The 18,086-nt window shown below is 40.3% G+C and overlaps 1 protein-coding gene across 2 annotated transcripts in view; it reads left to right on the top strand.

The window, feature by feature from the left end:
* Positions 1 to 18,086, top strand: part of LOC116756568 (cytochrome P450 20A1) — a 78,620-nt gene that overhangs the window by 27,188 nt on the left and 33,346 nt on the right. For both annotated transcript variants that reach the window (XM_032637189.1, XM_032637191.1), the window contains exon 6: positions 6,758 to 6,836. In XM_032637189.1, coding sequence (XP_032493080.1) covers positions 6,758 to 6,836 — 79 coding nt within the window. The remainder of the gene's footprint in view (positions 1 to 6,757; positions 6,837 to 18,086) is intronic.

Below are 18,086 nucleotides of genomic sequence, written 5' to 3'. Positions count from 1 at the left end.
AATTACTCTTTCATCAAATTGGATAGTTGAATAATGTAGACTTTGCCTCTTAAAAAGAAGGTTTAAGATTCTGTAGTACAGAATTTCCTTGTTTGGGGCTAAAAACAATGCAAGAAGGTTAATTGTTCCCTTTTTTAAAAATTTAAGAATTACTTTTTTTTTCTTTCTTTTTCTTTTATTTTGCAATATGCGGGCCTCTCACCGCTGTGGCCTCCCCCGTTGCGGAGCACAGGCTCCGGACATGCAGGGCCAGTGGCCGTGGCTCACGGGCCCAGCCGATCTGCGGCATGTGGGATCTTCCCGGACCGGGGCACGAACCCGCGTCCCCTGCATCGGCAGGCGGACTCTCAACCACTGCGCCACCAGGGAAGCCCAAGAATTACTTTTTTAAGCAGTTACTTTTTAAAAAGAAATTTATGTATATTATTTATTTATTTTTGGCTGCGTTGGGTCTTCATTGATGCTTGTGGGCTGTCTCTAGTTGAGAGAGCAGGGGCAACTCTTCTCTTCCTTGCAGTGCGCGGGCTTCCTCTTGTGGTGGCTCCTCTTGTTCTCTTGTTGAGCACGGGCTTTAGTCGCATGGGCTTCAGTAGTTGTGGTGCCAGGCTTAGTTGCTCCATGGCATGTGGGATCTTCACCAGGGATCAAACCCGTGTCCCCTGCATTGGCAGGCGGATTCTCGACCACTGCACCACCAGGGAGTCCCTAAGCAGTTACTTTTTGAAATTTAAAAAATGAATGACTAAAAAAAATTTTTCTTTTAATATGTAGCAAGTATGTCGGGAGTTCCCTGGTGGCCTAGTGGTTAGGATTTTGGGCTTTCACTGCTGTGGCCCAGGTTTAATCCCTGCTTGGGGAACTGAGATCCTGCAAGCCATGTGGCGTGGCAAAACACCCAAAACCAAGTGTGTTATAAAATAATACTAATTTCAAGAATAAAGAGAAAAACCATACTTAATAGACACTACGTCCTATATAGAAAGAAATTAAAGTTGATGGAGTGTTAAAATACTAAAATGAATATGAAGAAAGGCTAATGCAGTTGAAAACAGGTTTACTGTTTGCCTTTTCTGAACTCACATATGGACTTTATTATTTATTTTTATCAGTCTCAACATTATATTACTTTATTTGTTTCAAATCATACTTAAGTCATTTACTTCACTGCATTTTGGATCTCTGAGAAATCACTTATTTTCAAATCTATAAAAACAGGTTAAATAACACAATGTGTGTAAAACAAAATCACTAGGCACTGTGGCTTAACACTCTGTCACTGTTTAATATTATCATTTTTCCCTTTAAAATTGTTTTATTACCTGTGTTTGATGATTGAAAAATATACATTTCTTAGAAAATGTTCACATGTTCAGGAGCGTAAAAATAAAAGTGGAAAAATCACTCTAATTCCCCTTCTTAGAGTAAACTACTCAGGTTACCCAGCTAAAACAAATTGGCTAAGGAATTCCTAAAATGTTTTCATATTTTAACGAAGAATCAATTTTTGACTCAGTTGTTATCTGATTTTTTTCATGTTGATGAGACAGCAGTTTTAAAACAGGACCTCCACTATTATTTCCAGAATTTTATTCTAAGCTGCTGATACCTATTCCTATTCTGCATATTTTTATGCTGGCATTTTCTTTACCTTTCTTTCCTTAGAATTTCAAAGTAGAAATAATAATTTCAAACTTATAGAAAAGTTGCAGCTAGTACTAGGAACTCCCATAATATCCTTCGTCCAGGTTCACCAGTTGTTTACATTTTGCCCCATTTGCTTTTGTCATTCATTCTGTCTGTCTATCCATCCATCCGTCCGTCCGTCCGTCCATCCATCCATCCATCCATCCATCCATTCCTCCTCTCCTTACCCAAACCATTTGAGAGTAAAGTAGACATTTTGCTTCTTTCCCCCTAAATACTTCAGTCTGTATATCCTAAAAACAAGGATATTCTCTCATATAGCAACAACATGGTTGTCAAACTTGGGAAATTTAGCATTCATACCATACTTTTATCCAGAGCCCATATTCAGATTTCTTTACTTTTAGTGGTCAAACCTCTATAATGTGCAACAGTTTCTCAGCTTTTCTTTGTTTCTTGACCTTGACATTTTTTTTTAAGTACAGGATAATTATTTTGTAGACTGTCCCTCATTTGGGTTTGACTAGATTCAAATTACATATTTTTGGGTGTGACTAGATTCAAATTTTATATTTTTGGCAGCAATCTGGTATTTTCTTAACATTACTGGAAGTTGTCAAAGTTTTCAGACCATAAACATGACTTAAAATCCTGCCTTAAATGATCTTTAATTTCTGAAACACCCCGGGGCTGCTGTTGTCCAGCCATGCCACCAGGAGCACTAACCAGGTTGTGAATGCAGAGGCAGTGACAGCTGCACCACGACTGTTGCTTGGCTGACAGCACTTGGGAGATGTCGTCAGTCATAAGATGCATACCGCTTTCACAGGCGTTAACGTGAAAAATGTTCACCTCACACCCAACTGCATACTGTTTCTGAACTACCCTCCAAAAACATTGTCCCAGTTATTTTCCCACCAGCATTAGCGTGCTCTTTCCTTGTGCTTTTGACATTTAGAGTTATGTGTCTTTTAAATATCTGCCTATCTTGTAAGTAAAAAATGATTTTTTGTGATTAAAATTTATAATTCTTTTATTGTTTGTGAGGTTAAACATTGTTTAATATTTTTGCTGAACAACTTGTGTTTCATCTTTTGTGGGATGCTTTCTCATGTCCTTCACCCATATTTCTATCAATGTGTTTCTTTTTCTTACTAATCTGTAAGAGCTTTTTATTTTTATCTCAATTTTCATTTGCTTTTATGTTTATTTATAATGCTTTTAAATTTTTATTTTTATTTTTTTAAAAGATCTTTTTGATGTGGACCATTTAAAAAGTCTTTACTGAATCTGTTACAATATTGCTTCCGTTTTATGTTTTGTTTTTTTGGCTGCGAGGCATGTGGGATCTTAGCTCCCTGACCAGGGATCGAACCTGCACTCTCTGCATTAGAAGTCAAAGTGTTAACCACTGGGCCACCAGTGAAGTCCCCTATAGTGCTTTTTTTTTTTTTTTTTTTTTTTTGGTATGCGGGCCTCTCACTGTTGTGACCTCTCCTGCTGCGGAGCACAGGCTCCAGACGCGCAGGCTCAGTGGCCATGGCTCACAGGCCCAGCCGCTCCGCGGCATGTGGGATCTTCCGAGACCGGGGCACGAACCCGTGTCCCCTGCATCGGCAGGCAGACTCTCAACCGCTGCGCCACCAGGGAAGCCCCCCTATAGTGCTTTTTTAAAAAGACTTCTTTTTTAAGCAGTTTTAGGTTTACAGTAAAATTGAGAGGTTGGTACAGAGATTTCCCATATACCCCCTGTTTCCACACATGCATAGTCTCCCCCATTATCAATATCATTCACTAGAATGGTGCATTTTTTGCCAAGGATGAACCTACATTGGACACATAATAATCACCCAGAGTCCGTAGATTATGTAAGGGTTCACACTTGATGCCGTACATTCAGTGGCTTTGGACAAATGTATAATGACATATATCCATCATTATAATATCGTCCCCCCCAGTTTCAGCAACCACTGATCTTTTTCTTGTATCCATAATTTTGCCTTTTCCAGAATATTGTATGACATTGGAATAATACAGTATATACCCTTAGATTGGCTTCTTTCATTTAGCAATATGTATTAATATTTAAGGTTCCTCCATGTCTTTTCTTTTTTTAAAAAAAAATATTTATTTATTTGGCTGTGCTGGGTCTTAGCTGTGGCACCTGGGATCTTTGTTGTGCCATGTGGGATAGCTGTGGCATGTGGGATCTTTCGTTGCGGAGCGTGGGTTCTTTGTTGTGGTATGCGGGCTCAGTAGTTGCGGTGCATGGGCTCTAGAGCACCTGGGCTCAGTAGTTGGGGCACGCGGTCTTAGTTGCCCTGCAGCATGTGGGAACTTAGTTCCCCGATGAGGAATCGAACCCACGTCCCTTGCATTGGAAGGCAGATTCTTAAGCACTGTACCACCAGGGCATTCCCCCTCCATGTCTTTTCATGGTTCTTTTAGCTGGATAGTATTCCATTGTGTGTACCACAGTTTATTCATTCACCTACTAAAGGGCCTCTTGGTTGCTTACAAGTTTTGGCAATTATGAATAAAGCTGCCATAAATATCTTGTGGAGGTTTTTGTACCAACATAAATTTCCAGCTTCTTTGGGTAAATACCAAGGAGTATGATTGCTGGATCATATTGAAAGAGTATTTTTTGTTTTGTAAGAAACTGTGTTTGAGGATTCCATGGATATATCCTCTAGATCACACCTTCTTTCCTAAGCCAAAACCAGTATACTATCAGTAATAAGCCTGTTAAAGGCATTCTTCATTTCTGTTACAGTGTTTTTGATCTCTAGGTTTTTTTTGTTGTTGTTGTTCTTTCTTAGGATTTTCATCTCTCTGCTTACATTGCCTACCTGTTCTTGCATGCTGTCTACTTTATCCTTTACTTAAGGATCATTTAGAGCCCTTAGCCTATTACCCTATAGAGCCTTTAGCAATTAATCATAGTTGTTTTAAATTCCTGATCTGATAATTCCAAGATTCCTGCCATTCTGATGCTTGGTTTGTTTCTTCAAATTGTGTTTTTTGCCTTTTGGTATGGCTCGTAACTTTTTCTTGATAGCCAGACATGATGTACTGTGTAAAAGAAACTAGTGTATATAGGCCTTTAGCAGTGTGGTGGTGAGGTGTGGAGAAAGGGGAAGCATTCCATAATCCTGTGATTAGGTCTGTCTTTTAGTGAGCCTATGCATTTGGACTGTGAACTTCACCAGTGTTTCTCAGTTTTTTTCTCCCCCCTTAGGTGGGAAAGGATGGCTAGAATAGGCGGGAGTTCAGTACTTCCCTTCTCCCATGGGAAAGACTAGACTTGACTGGGATTGAATATCCCTTTCCCAGCTCTGTTAATACCCCAGAAGGTTAGACTCTGGCTAATGAGTTCCCTCTGAGGGCAGGCCTTGTTAAGAAGAGCAGAGTGCTCTGCCTTATTTTAAATGGGTTCCTTTTTCATTCTCCCTGCTGGAAGCCTAAGGGGATTTTTCTCTTATATTTACTGAGGGAACCTGGTCAAGCTCCTGGAGGTAAATCTCACTTGGGGGGCCCTGTGTCTGGGTCCCCTGGAGTTTTTAACTGTCAGAGTTGTCATACTGAATCTCTAGCCATTTGTCAATTACAGTTCAGGTTTTCCTACCCCAGCACTGGTTCCTGAGGTAGTTTCCACTTGTATGTCTGTTCCAGTAAAGTGTGACTCCCTGTTTTCACCTGTCTCTCTAGTCTTGGGGGCCTCAGTTTGCCCTGGGTCCTCCTCTGTCTCAGAGATCCAAGAAGACTTGTTGATTTCTGTCTGTTCAGCAAAAAGCTGAACTTCTTTCTCACTTTAAGGGTATTCCTACATTTTTACAGTACTTTTTTTTTTAATAAAGATTCTATACTTTAATTCATTATTTATTTATTAATTTATTAATTAATTTATTTATTTATGGTTGCATTGGGTCTTTGTTGCTGTGCGCGGGCTTTCTCTAGTTGTGGTGAGTGGGGGCTACTCTTGGTTGCGGTGCGCAGGCTTCTCATTGCAGTGGCTTCTCTTGTGGAGCACAGGCTCTAGGCGCGCAGGATTCAGTAGTTGTGGCACGTGGGCTTCAGTAGTTGTGGCTAATGGGCTTTAGAGTGCAGGCTCAGTAGTTGTGGCACACGAGCCTAGTTGCTCTGTGGCATGTGGGATCTTCCGTGTCACCTGCATTGGCAGGTGGATTCTTAACCACTGTGCTACCAGGGAAGCCCTACATTACTTTTAATAGTTTAATTTTTTACATTTAAATAATCTGAAAGGCATATCTTTGTAAGATAAGACTTGAGGACTCTTAACTCTATTAATAATTTAAAAAATATTTAGCATTGATTAATAAGTGTTTGGTCCTTTCCCAGGTTCTTTCAGAACTTTTGAATTGTAAACAATTTTTTAAGGGCTAATTATCCAATTTTGAAATAATTGGAAGCCTATTCTGTTGTTTACCCTCTCTAAACCTTAGACTAATTTTTAACCTTTTTCTGGATCTCAGGCAAGCATTATCAGTATTGCAGGTGAAGTAAAAATTTGGAATTCCGGATGAATTTTACTTATCCACTGGTGCCATTATAATAAAACATTGAGAATTGACTCTACTGCAATGTTCTTTTCCTCCCTGTGCATATACTTCTTTAAAATTCAGGAAGGGAATTTTTTTTTTTTTTTTTTTTTTTTGCGGTTCACGGGCCTCTCATTGTTGTGGCCTCTCCCATTGCGGAGCACAGGCTCCGGACGCGCAGGCTCAGCGGCCATGGCTCACGGGCCCAGCCGCTCCGCGCCATGTGGGATCTTCCCGGACCAGAGCACAAACCCATGTACCCTGCATCGGCAGGCGGACTCTCAACCACTGCGCCACCAGGGAAGCCCGGAAGGGAACTTTTGACTTTCTAATTATAATTAGTTTGAAAGTACTTTGAATGAAATTATTAAAATATATTTGTGACCTATCCTTAAAGACTATGGAGTAAATGATTATGCAGCCCACTTGAAAAGGAGAGTTTAATTAACAGTTCTGTTAGTGAGAAAGGTTTTCCAACTGTTCGCTTAGATTGCTTGATATGATTTGGAAAATTTACATATTAGGTAATAGATATGTTTTCCTATTTTCAGGTTTGGTCGGAGATTGGAAAAGGCTTTCTAGATGGATCACTTGATAAAAGTACAACTCGGAAAAAACAATATGAAGATGGTAAGTTTTATCACTATTAATTTTTAGTAAGGACTAAAGGAAATGTGCCCTAATTTTAATAGGGCTATGTCTGATTTATGAACTTATAGGTCATGTATATTTTCTTCCTTTATTTATTTATTTAAAAATATTTATTATTTTAATCTTTATTGGAGTATAATTGCTTTCCAATGGTGTGTTAGTTTCTGCTTTATAACAAAGTGAATCAGTTATACATATACGTATGTTTCCATATTCTTCCCTCTTGCGTCTCCCTCCCTCCCACCCTCCCTATCCCACCCCTCCAGGTGGTCACAGAGCACCGAGCTGATCTCCCTGTGCTATGCAGATGCTTCCCACTAGCTATCTACCTTACGTTTGATAGTGTATATATGTCCATACCTTTCTCTCGCTTTGTCACAGCTTACCCTTCCCCCTCCCCATACCCTCAAGTCCATTCTCTAGTAGGTCTGTGACTTTATTCCTATCTTACCCATGGGTACTTCATAACATTTTTTTTCTTAAATTCCATATATATGTGTTAGCATACGGTATTTGTCTTTCTCTTTCTGACTTACTTCACTCTGTATGACAGACTCTAGTTCCATCCACCTCACTACAAATAACTCGGTTTCATTTCTTTTTATGCCTGGGTAATATTCCATTGTATATATGTGCAACATCTTCTTTATCCATTCATCTGTCAATGGATATTTAGGTTGCTTCTGGCTATTGGTTGCTGTCCTGGCTATTGTAAATAGAGCTGCAATGCACATTGTGGTACATGACTCTTTATGAATTATGGTTTTCTCAGGGTATATGCCCAGGAGTGGGATTGCTGGGTCATATGGTAGTTCTATTTATAGTTTTTTAAGGAACCTCCATACTGTTCTCCATAGTGGCTGTATCAATTTACATTCCCACCAACAGTGCAAGAGTGTTCCTTTTTCTCCACACCCTCTCCAACATTTATTGTTTCTAGAATTTTTGATGATGGCCATTCTGAGTGGTGTGAGATGATATCTCATTGTAGATTTTTTTTTTTTTTTTTTTTTGTGGTACATGGGCCTCTCACTGTTGTGGTCTCTCCCGTTGAGGAGCACAGGCTCCAGGCGCGCAGGCTCAGCGGCCATGGCTCACAGGCCCAGCCACTCTGTGGCATGTGGGATCTTCTCGGGCCGGGGCACGAACCTGTGTCCCCTGCATTGGCAGGCGGACTCTCAACCACTGCGCCACCAGGGAAGCCCCTCATTGTAGTTTTGATTTGCATTTCTCTAATTAATGATGTTGAGCATTCTTTCATGTGTTTGTTGGCAGTCTGTATATCTTCTTTGGAGAAATGTCTATTTAGGTCTTCTGCCCAGTTTTGGATTGGGTTGTTTGTTTTTTTGTTATTGAGCTGCATGAGCTGCTTATTAATTTTGGAGATTAATCCTTTGTCAGTTGCTTCATTTGCAAATAGTTTCTCCCATTCTGAGGGTTGTCCTTTGGTCTTGTTTATGGTTTCCTTTGCTGTGCAAAAGCTTTGAAGTTTCATTAGGTCCCATTTGTTTATTTTTGTTTTTATTTCCATTTCTCTAGGAGGTGGGTCAAAAAGGATCTTGCCGTGATTTATGTCGTAGAGTGTTCTGTCTATGTTTTCCTCTAAGAGTTTGATAGTTTCTGGCCTTACATTTACGTCTTTAATCCATTTTGAGCTTATTTTTGTGTATGGTGTTAGGGAGTGATCTAATCTCATACTTTTACATGTACCTGTCCAGTATCCCCAGCACCACTTCTTGAAGAGGCTGTCCTTTCTCCACTGTACATTCCTGCCTCCTTTATCAAAGATAAGGTGACCATATGTGCGTGGGTTTATCTCTGGACTTTCTGTCCTGTTCCATTGATCTATCTTTCTGTTTTTGTGCCAGTACCATACTGTCTTGATTACTGTAGCTTTGTAGTATAGTCTGAAGTCAGGGAGCCTGATTCCTCTAGCTCCGTTTTTCGTTCTCAAGATTGCTTTGGCTATTGGGGGTCTTTTGTGTTTCCATACTAATTGTGAAATTTTTTGTTCTAGTTCTGTGAAAAATCCCAGTGGTAGTTTGTTAGGGATTGCACTGAATCTTAGATTGCTTTGGGTAGTAGAGTCATTTTCACAATGTTGATTCTTCCATTCCAAGAACATGGTATATCTCTCCATCTATTTGTATTATGTTTAATTTCTTTCATCAGTGTCTTATAATTTTCTGCATATAGGTCTTTTGTCTCCTTAGGTAGGTTTATTCCTAGATATTTTATTCTTTTTGTTCCAATGGTAAATGGGAGTGTTTTCTTGATTTCACTTTTAGATTTTTCATCATTAGTGTATAGGAATGCCAGAGATTTCTGTGCATTAAGTTTGTATCCTGCTACTTTATCAAATTCATTGATTAGGTCTAGTAGTTTTCTGGTAGCATCTTTAGGATTCTCTATGTATAGTATCATGTCATGTGCAAACACTGACAGCTTTACTCTTCTTTTCCAATTTGGATTCCTTTTATTTCCTTTTCTTCTCTGGTTGCTGTGGCTAAAACTTCCAAAACTATGTTGAATAAGAGTGGTGAGAGTGGGCAACCTCATCTTGTTCCTGACCTTAGTGGAAATGCTTTCAGTTTTTCACCATTGAGGATGATGTTGGCTGTGGGTTTGTCATATATGGCCTTTATTATGTTGAGGAAATTTCCGTCTATGCCTACTTTCTGCAGGGTTTTTATCATAAATGGGTGCTGAATTTTGTCGAAAGCTTTCTCTGCATCTATTGAGATGATCATATGGTTTTTCTCCTTCAGTTTCTTAATATGATGTATCACGTTGATTGATTTGTGTATATTGAAGGATCCTTGCATTCCTGGAATACACCCCACTTGATCATGGTGTATGATCCTTTTAATGTGCTGCTAGATTCTGTTTGCTAGTATTTTGTTGAGGATTGTTACATCTGTGTTCATCAGTGATATTGGCCTGTAGTTTTCCTTCTTTGTGACATCCTTGTCTGGTTTTGGTATCAGGGTGATGGTGGCCTCGTAGAATGAGTTGGGGAGTGTTCCTCCCTCTGCTATATTTTGGAAGAGTTTGAGAAGGATAGATGTTAGCTCTTCTCTAAATGTTTGATAGAATTCGCCTGTGAAGCCATCTGGTCCTGGGCATTTGTTCGTTGGAAGATTTTTTTTTTTTTTTTTTTTCCAGTACGCGGGCCTCTCACTGTTGTGGCCTCTCCCGTTGCGGAGCACAGGCTCCAGACGCGCAGGCTCAGCGGTCATGGCTCACGGGCCCAGCCGCTCCGCGGCATGTGGGATCTTCCCGGACCGGGGCACGAACCCGTGTCCCCTGCATCAGCAGGCGGACTCTCAACCACTGCACCACCAGGGAAGCCCCGTTGGAAGATTTTTAATCACAGTTTCAATTTCAGTGTTTGTGATTGGTCTGTTCATATTTTCTATTTCTTCCTGATTCAGTCTTGGCAGGTTGTGCATTTCTAAGAATTTGTCCATTTCTTCCAGGTTGTCCATTTTATTGGCATAGAGTTGCTTGTAGTAATCTCTCATGATCTTTTGTATTTCTGCAGTGTCAGTTGTTACTTCTCCTTTTTCATTTCTAATTCTACTGATTTCAGTCTTCTCTGTTTTTTTCTTGTTGAGTCTGGCTTATGTTTTATCAATTTTATTTGTCTTCTCGAAGAACCAGCTTTTAGTTTTATTGATCTTTGCTATTGTTTCCTTCATTTCTTTTTCATTTATTTCTGATCTGATGTTTATGATTTCTTTCCTTCTGCTAACTTTGGGGATTTTTTGTTCTTCTTTTTCTAGTTGCTTTAGGTGCAAGGTTAGGTTGTTTATTCGAGATGTTTCCTGTTTCTTAAGGTAGGATTGTATTGCTATAAACTTCCCTCTTAGAACTGCTTTTGCTGCATCCCATAGATTTTGGGTCATCGTGTCTCCATTGTCAGTTGTTTCTAGGTATTTTTTGATTTCCTCTTTGATTTCTTCAGTGATCACTTTGTTGTTAAGTAGTGTATTGTTTAGCCTCCATGTGTTTGTATTATTTTACAGATCTTTTCCTGTAATTGATATCTAGTCTCATAGCGTTGTGGTCGGAAAAGATACTTGATACAATTTCAATTTTCTTAAATTTACCAAGGCTTGATTTGTGACCCAAGATATGATCTATCCTGGAGAATGTTCCATGAGCACTTGAGAAAAACATGTATTCTGTTGTTTTTGGATGGAATGTCCTATAAATATCAATTAAGTCTCTCTTTTTTAATGTATCATTTAAAGCTTGTGTTTCCTTATTTATTTTCATTTTGGATGATCTGTCCATTGGTGAAAGTGGGGTGTTAAAGTCCCCTACTATGAATGTGTTACTGTCGATTTCCCATTTTATGGCTGTTAGTATTTGCCTTATGTATTGAGGTGCTCCTATGTTGGGTGCATAAATATTTACAATTGTTATATCGTCTTCTTGGATCGATCCCTTGATCATTATTTAGTGTCCTTCTTTGTCTCTTCTAATAGTGTTTATTTTAAAGTCTGTTTTGTCTGATATGAGAATGCTACTCCAGCTTTCTTTTGTTTTCCATTGTCATGAAATATCTTTTTCCATCCCCTTACTTTCAGTCTGTATGTGTCTCTAGGTCTGAAGTGGATCTCTTGTAGACAGCAAATATATGCATCTTGTTTTTGTATCCATTCAGCCAATCTGAGTCTTTTGGTGTAAGCATTTAGTCCATTTACATTTAAGGTAATTATCGACATGTATGTTCCTATTCCCATTTTCTTAGCTGTTTTGGGTTCGTTATTGTAGGTCTTTTCCTTCTCTTGTGTTTCTTGCCTAGAGAAGTTCCTTTAGCAGTTGTTGTAAAGCTGGTTTGGTGGTGCTGAACTCTCTCAGCTTTTGCTTGTCTGTAAAGGTTTTAATTTCTCCATCAAATCTGAATGAGATCCTTGCTGGGTAGAGTAATCTTGGTTGCAGGTTTTTCTCCTTCATCACTTTAAATATGTCCTGCCAGTCCCTTCTGGCTTGCAGAGTTTCTGCTGAAAGATCAGCTGTTAACCTTATGGGGATTCCCTTGTGTGTTATTTGTTGTTTTTCCCTTGCTGCTTTTAATATGTTTTCTTTGTATTTAATTTTTGACAGTTTTGATTAATATGTGTCTTGGCGTATTTCTCCTTAGATTTATCCTGTATGGGACTCTCTGTGCTTCCTGGACATGATTAACAATTTCCTTTCCCATATTATGGAAGTTTTCAACTATAATCTCTTCAAATATTTTCTCAGTCCCTTTCTTTTTCTCTTCTTCTTCTGGAACCCCTATAATTCGAATGTTGGTGTGTTTAATGTTGTCCCAGAGGTCTCTGAGACTGTCCTCAGTTCTTTTCATTCCTTTATCTCTATTCTGCTCTGCAGTATTTATTTCCACTATTTTATCTTTCAGATCACTTATCTGTTTTTCTGACTCAGTTATTCTGCTGTTGATCCCATCTAGAGTATTTTTAATTTCATTTATTGTGTTGTTCATCGTTGTTTGTTTCATCTTTAGTTCTTCTAGGTCCTTGTTAAATGTTTCTTGAATTTTGTCTATTCTATTTCCAAGATTTTGGATCATCTTTACTATCATTATTCTGAATTCTTTTTCAGGTAGACTGCCTAATTCCTCTTCATTTGTTAGATCTGGTGGGTTTTTATCTTACTCCTTTATCTGCTGTGTATTTTTCTGTCTTCTCATTTTGCTTATCTTACTGTGTTTGGGGTCTTCTTTTTGCAGGCTGCAGGTTCGTAGTTCCCGTTGTTTTTGGTGTCTGTCCCCAGTGGCTAAGGTTGGTTCAGTGGGTTGTGTAGGTTTCCTGGTGGAGGGGACTAGTGCCTGTGTTCCGGTGGATGAGGCTGGATCTTGTCTTTCTGGTGGGCAGGTCCATGTCTGGTGGTGTGTTTTGGGGTGTCTGTGGACTTACGATTTTAGGCAGCCTTTCTGCTAATGGGTGGGGTTGTGTTCCTGTCTTGCTAGTTGTTTGGCATAGGATGTCCAGCACTGTAGCTTGCTGGTCGTTGAGTGAAGCTGGGTGCTGGTGTTGAGATGGAGATCTCTGGGAGATTCTCGCCCTTTGATATTATGTGGAGCTGGGAGGTCTCTTATGGACCAGTGTCCTGAAGTTGGCTCTCCCACCTCAGAGGAGAGGCACAGCAGTGACTCCTGGCTGCAGCATCCACATGGCTCAGAGTAAAAGGGAAAGAAGATAAAGTACAATAAAATAAAGTAATTTAAATTATAATAAAGTTATTAAAATAAAGAAATAATTATTAAGAGAAAAAAATATAAAAGAAAACGGACGGATAGAACCCTTGGACAAGTGGTGGAAGCAAAGCTATACAGACAAAATCTCACACAGAAGCATACACATACACACTCACAAAAAGAGGAAAAGGGGAAAAAATTAAAAATCTTGCTCTCAAAGTCCACCTCCTCAGTTTGGGATGATTCGTTGTCAATTCACGTATTCCACAGCTGCAGGGTACATCAAGTTGATTGTGGAGCTTTAATCCGCTGTTTCTGAGGCTGCTGGGAGAGATTTCCCTTTCTCTTCTTTGTTCTCACAGCTCCCAGGGGCTCAGCTTCGGATTTGGCCATGCATATGCGTGTAGGTTGCAGGAGGGCGTCTGTTCTTCGCTCAGACAGGATGGGGTTAAAGGAGCTGCTGATTTGGGGTTCTAGCTTACTCAGGCCGTGGGGAGGGAGGGGTACGGATGCGGGGCGAGCCTGCAGTGGCAGAAGCTGGCGTGACGTTGCACCAGCATGAGGTGCGCCATGTGTTCTCCTGGAGAAGTCCCTGGATCCCGGGACCTTGGCGGTGGCGGGCTGCACAGGCTCCCCGTAAGGGGGGGCGTGGATAGTGACCTGTGCTCGCACACAGGCTTCTTGGTGGCGGCAGCATCATCCTTAGCGTCTCATGCCCGTCTCTGGGGCCCGTGCTTCTAGCCGCGGCTCGTGCCCGTCTCTGGAGTTCCTTTAAGCAGCGCTCTTAATCCCCTCTCCTTATGCAGCAGGAAAGAAAGAGGGAAGAAAAAGTCTCTTGCCTCTTCGGGAGCTCCAGACTTTTCCCCGGATTCCCTGCCAGCTAGCTGGGGCGCACTATCCCCCTGTAGGCTGTGTTCACGCCGCCAATCCCAGTCCTCTCCTGGCGCTCCAACCGAAGCCGGAGCCTCAACTCTCAGCCCCGCCCTCCCTGGAGGGTGAGCAGACAAGCCTCTCGCACTGGTGAGTGCCGGTCTGCCCTGATCCTCTGTGCAGGAATCTCTCCGCATTGTTCGCCGCACTCCTGTTGCTGTGCTCTCCTCCGCGGCTCCGAAGGTTCCCCCTCAGCCACCCGCAGTCTCCGCCCGCGAAGGGGCTCCTAGTGTGTGGAAACCTTTCCTCCTTCTCTGCTCCCTCCCACTGGTGCAGGTTCCGTCCCTATCTTTTTGTCTCTGTTTATTTTTTCTTTTGCCCTACCCAGGTACGTGGGGGGGTGTCTTGCCTTTTGGGAGGTGTGAGGTCTTCTGACAGCATTCAGGAGGTGTTCTGTAGGAGTTGTTCCACGTGTAGATGTATTTCTGTTGTATATGTGGGGAGGAAGGTGATCTCCGTGTCTTACTCTTACGCCATCTTCCCGGCCCTTTATGTTTTTTTCCTACATTTCCTATTGTGAAAGTTTTTCTTAAAAGAAAGGAAAAAGCAGTGAATTATTAACTAAACTCTAGCACTCACTGCAGAATGAGGGTGCTGGAGAGCTGGTATAGCATACAGGATTAATGGAAAGTGTCAGGGGTACAATCCTGGGAAAGTAATTTAAAAATACAAGTTAAGAGTCGTAAATGAGTGAAATTATCTAAAATAAGAAAATATTCATGAAATTTTTTTGAAATGCTATTTCTACAAGTAGAAAACCAAAAAACTAAATATACAACAATATCGGAATTTCTAAGGAAATAATATCAACATGATAAATCTGTAAGAAATGTAGCAACATAAAAATATTCTTGGCCATTATAACATTGAGTGAATATATTTTCAAAACTATTTAGCATCGGTTACAACTTTATAAAATCTACACAGAAAAATAGCAATTTTAGTTTAAGATGGCCCCCAACATGTGCTCCCTTTTTTTTCTTCTTCTTCTTTTTTTTTTTTTTTTTTTTTTTTTTGTGGTACGCGGGCCTCTCACTGTTGTGGCCTCTCCCGTTGCGGAGCACAGGCTCCGGATGCGCAGGCTCAGCGGCCATGGCTCACAGGCCCAGCTACTCCGCGGCATGTGGGATCTTCCCGGACCGGGGCACATACCCGCGTCCCCTGCATCGGCCAGCGGACTCTCAACCACTGCGCCACCAGGGAAGCCCCCCTTTTTTCTTTTGTATTATATCTTCTGTCAGTAATTTAATGATTGTTATTCTTTAATACGTTTATTCTGAGCTGCTGCAATTTTTGTTTTGGAAGTAAGCAGGGCAAATTAAAATACATAGGCTGCATTGGAATAATGGATTATTTTTCATGGATAATAGTATTGCTTCCCAAGATTCTCTTCCTTCATTCTTTCAACAAATATTTATTGAAGCCTGTATGTGCTAGGCACTATTCTATGTATGTATAGGAGACAAAAAATCCGTGTCCCCGGGCTTCCCTGGTGGCGCAGTGGTTGAGAGTCCGCCTCCCGATGCAGGGGACTCAGGTTCGTGCCCTGGTCCAGGAAGATCCCACATGCAGCGAAGCGGCTGGGCCCATGAGCCATGGCTGCTGAGCCGGCGCGTCTGGAGCCTGTGCTCTACAACGGGAGAGGCCACAACAGTGAGAGGCCCGTGTACTGCAAAAAAAAAAAAAAATTCCCTGTCTTCTTGGGGTTTACCATTCTGGTGATTCCTTCAGTTCCAGCGTAAGTCTAGAAAAGCCAATTGAATGGACACGTTTTCTGCTATCTGCTAGTCTACCATTCTGACTCTCTTGATGGATGCATTTGGATTAATTACCCTTAATAAAAAATGTATTTTACAAATACTGGTTTTAATTTATGTAAAAGGAAAATTAATAATTTATATTCTTTGATTCTAAATAAAAGTAGATTGTCTAGTATGGTATGCTCCTTGAACTGTAACATGGGCATAGATCAAATTTGAGCTTTTATTGAAAATGATTATGTTTTGGTATTTATATGAGTGGAAACTCATGGCTGGGTCACTTCTTCTGTTTTAAGTAAGTAATTCTCAACCTGGTCTGTACATTAGAATCACTTTGGGAACTTAGAACAAAACAAAAAATATTGAAGATCAGGCCCCACCCTAAATCAGTTTATTCAGAATATGGGATAGAGGTGCTTTGGTTGTTAGATCTTTTTTTTTTTTTTAATAAAAGCTCTCCAGATTATCCTCATGTACTTGTAGGATAGAGAATGTACAGCAGTAGTTCCCAAACTTTGCTACACATTGAATCTTTTAAACTTTGAAGCTTGACTTTTGCTCCTGAACATTCAGATTTAATTGGTAGAAGGTGTGGTTTATATTTTATGATTTGTTTTTTAAAAAAGCTTCCTAGGTGATTGTAATGTAAGCAAAGTTTGTGAACCATTGCAGTACAGTGTTAACAATTTCTCATTTTAATCACTAACGTGTTATTAGATTCTTCAATTCTATAAATAATGAAGATCTAGAATATCCTGGTATGTTTTTCGTCCTGGGGAGGTGTCAGTGAACAAAACAAACAAAAGTTCCTCTCCTTGTGGCACCACATTCTAGTGGGAAGAGACAGATGAGAACCTGAATAAGTAAACTGAATAGTGTGTTAAAAGATGAAAGTTGCTATGGAGAAAATTAAATCAGGAAGGGGGATAGGAAGTGCTAGGGGTGGGGAGATTATTAGGAAAGGCCTCACCAAGATCAGGTGACTTGAGCAAACACTTGAAAGAGATAAGGAAACCAGTCCATGCAGATCATGTGTATATCCACAACAAGTAGTTGCAAAATCCTTGAGGTAGGATTCTTCCTGATATATTTGAGGTACATCAGGGAGCTGTATGCCTGGAGTGAAATGAGTCAGAAGAAAAATAGAAGGAGGTGAGACCAGAAAGATTGGGGGGATGGAACAGATTTTGTCTGGCTTACGTATGACTAGGTTGCTACTATGAGATAGGAAGAAGCCACTGGAAGATTTTGAGCAGAATTATGGATCTGAGTTATATTTTTAAAGGATTACTCTGGCTGCTGTCATAATGAGGCTCAGAGCAGAAGCAGGGAGACTAATTAGGGGGCTACTGCAATGAACCAGGCAAGAAAAATAATTTGGCTTGGACTAGGTGACGGGTAGCAGAAAATATAAAATTTTTTAAAAAAGAGTAAGAGAGATTAATTCTGTATTTTGAAGGTTAGAGCCACCAACATTGACTGCCAGATTAGATATGGGGTATAAGAGAGAAACCAGAGTTTTAGGCCTGAGTAATTGGAAAATGAAGTTAATAGGAAATAAGATGGGACAGACTGTAGAAAGATCCAGTTGTGAGGCGAAAGATCACGACTTCAGTTTTGGATGTGTTTATGTTTAGTATGCTTCAGACGTCGAAGTGGAGATATTGAGTTGATTGTCAGTTATATGAAACTGAGGTTCAGGGGAAAGAGATCCTAAATGGAAATATAAATTTGGAAGTGTTCAGTACATAGATTGTACTTAAAGCTTTGAGAATGGTGATCACCAAGGTAATGAATATAAGTAGAAAAAGAGGAGAGGTCCAAGAAAAGAGATCCCTGACCTTGGGCATTCTGTCATTAAGAAATTTGAGAGGTGAGAAGGAATCGACAAAGGATACTGAGAATGAGCTGGCAGTAAAGTGGCAGTAAAGTGTGGAGCCCAGGAGAGTGTGGAATCCTAGGAGCCAAATGCAAAAGTTCTTCCTACAGAGTAAGTGACCAGCATCAGATGCTGTGATAGGTCAAGTAAGATGGGGCCTGAGAAATCTGTGGATAATTTTCTTGATAGTTGGATTAATCTTCCAAATGTCAGAAATTTACTTTTCTGATTATTTCACATCTGCTTCAGTCTCTAAATGAGTGCTGATTTGGGAGAACAATGGAGTTAAGAGGACCGAATTTAGAAGGAAGGTGAATAATACCAGGGGAGGGATATATGTGTAAAAGGCCTTTAAGGGGCTAGCATTGTTCTATTTCTCGACCTGGGTGTTTGATTTACAGTTGTTTGTTAAATTGTGCATGTATGTTTTATTCACTTTTTGGTGTATG

Source organism: Phocoena sinus, chromosome 7 (genome assembly GCF_008692025.1).
Source record: "Phocoena sinus isolate mPhoSin1 chromosome 7, mPhoSin1.pri, whole genome shotgun sequence".
NCBI classification, from domain to species: domain Eukaryota; kingdom Metazoa; phylum Chordata; class Mammalia; order Artiodactyla; family Phocoenidae; genus Phocoena; species Phocoena sinus.
This window is presented reverse-complemented; position numbering and strand designations above follow the sequence as displayed.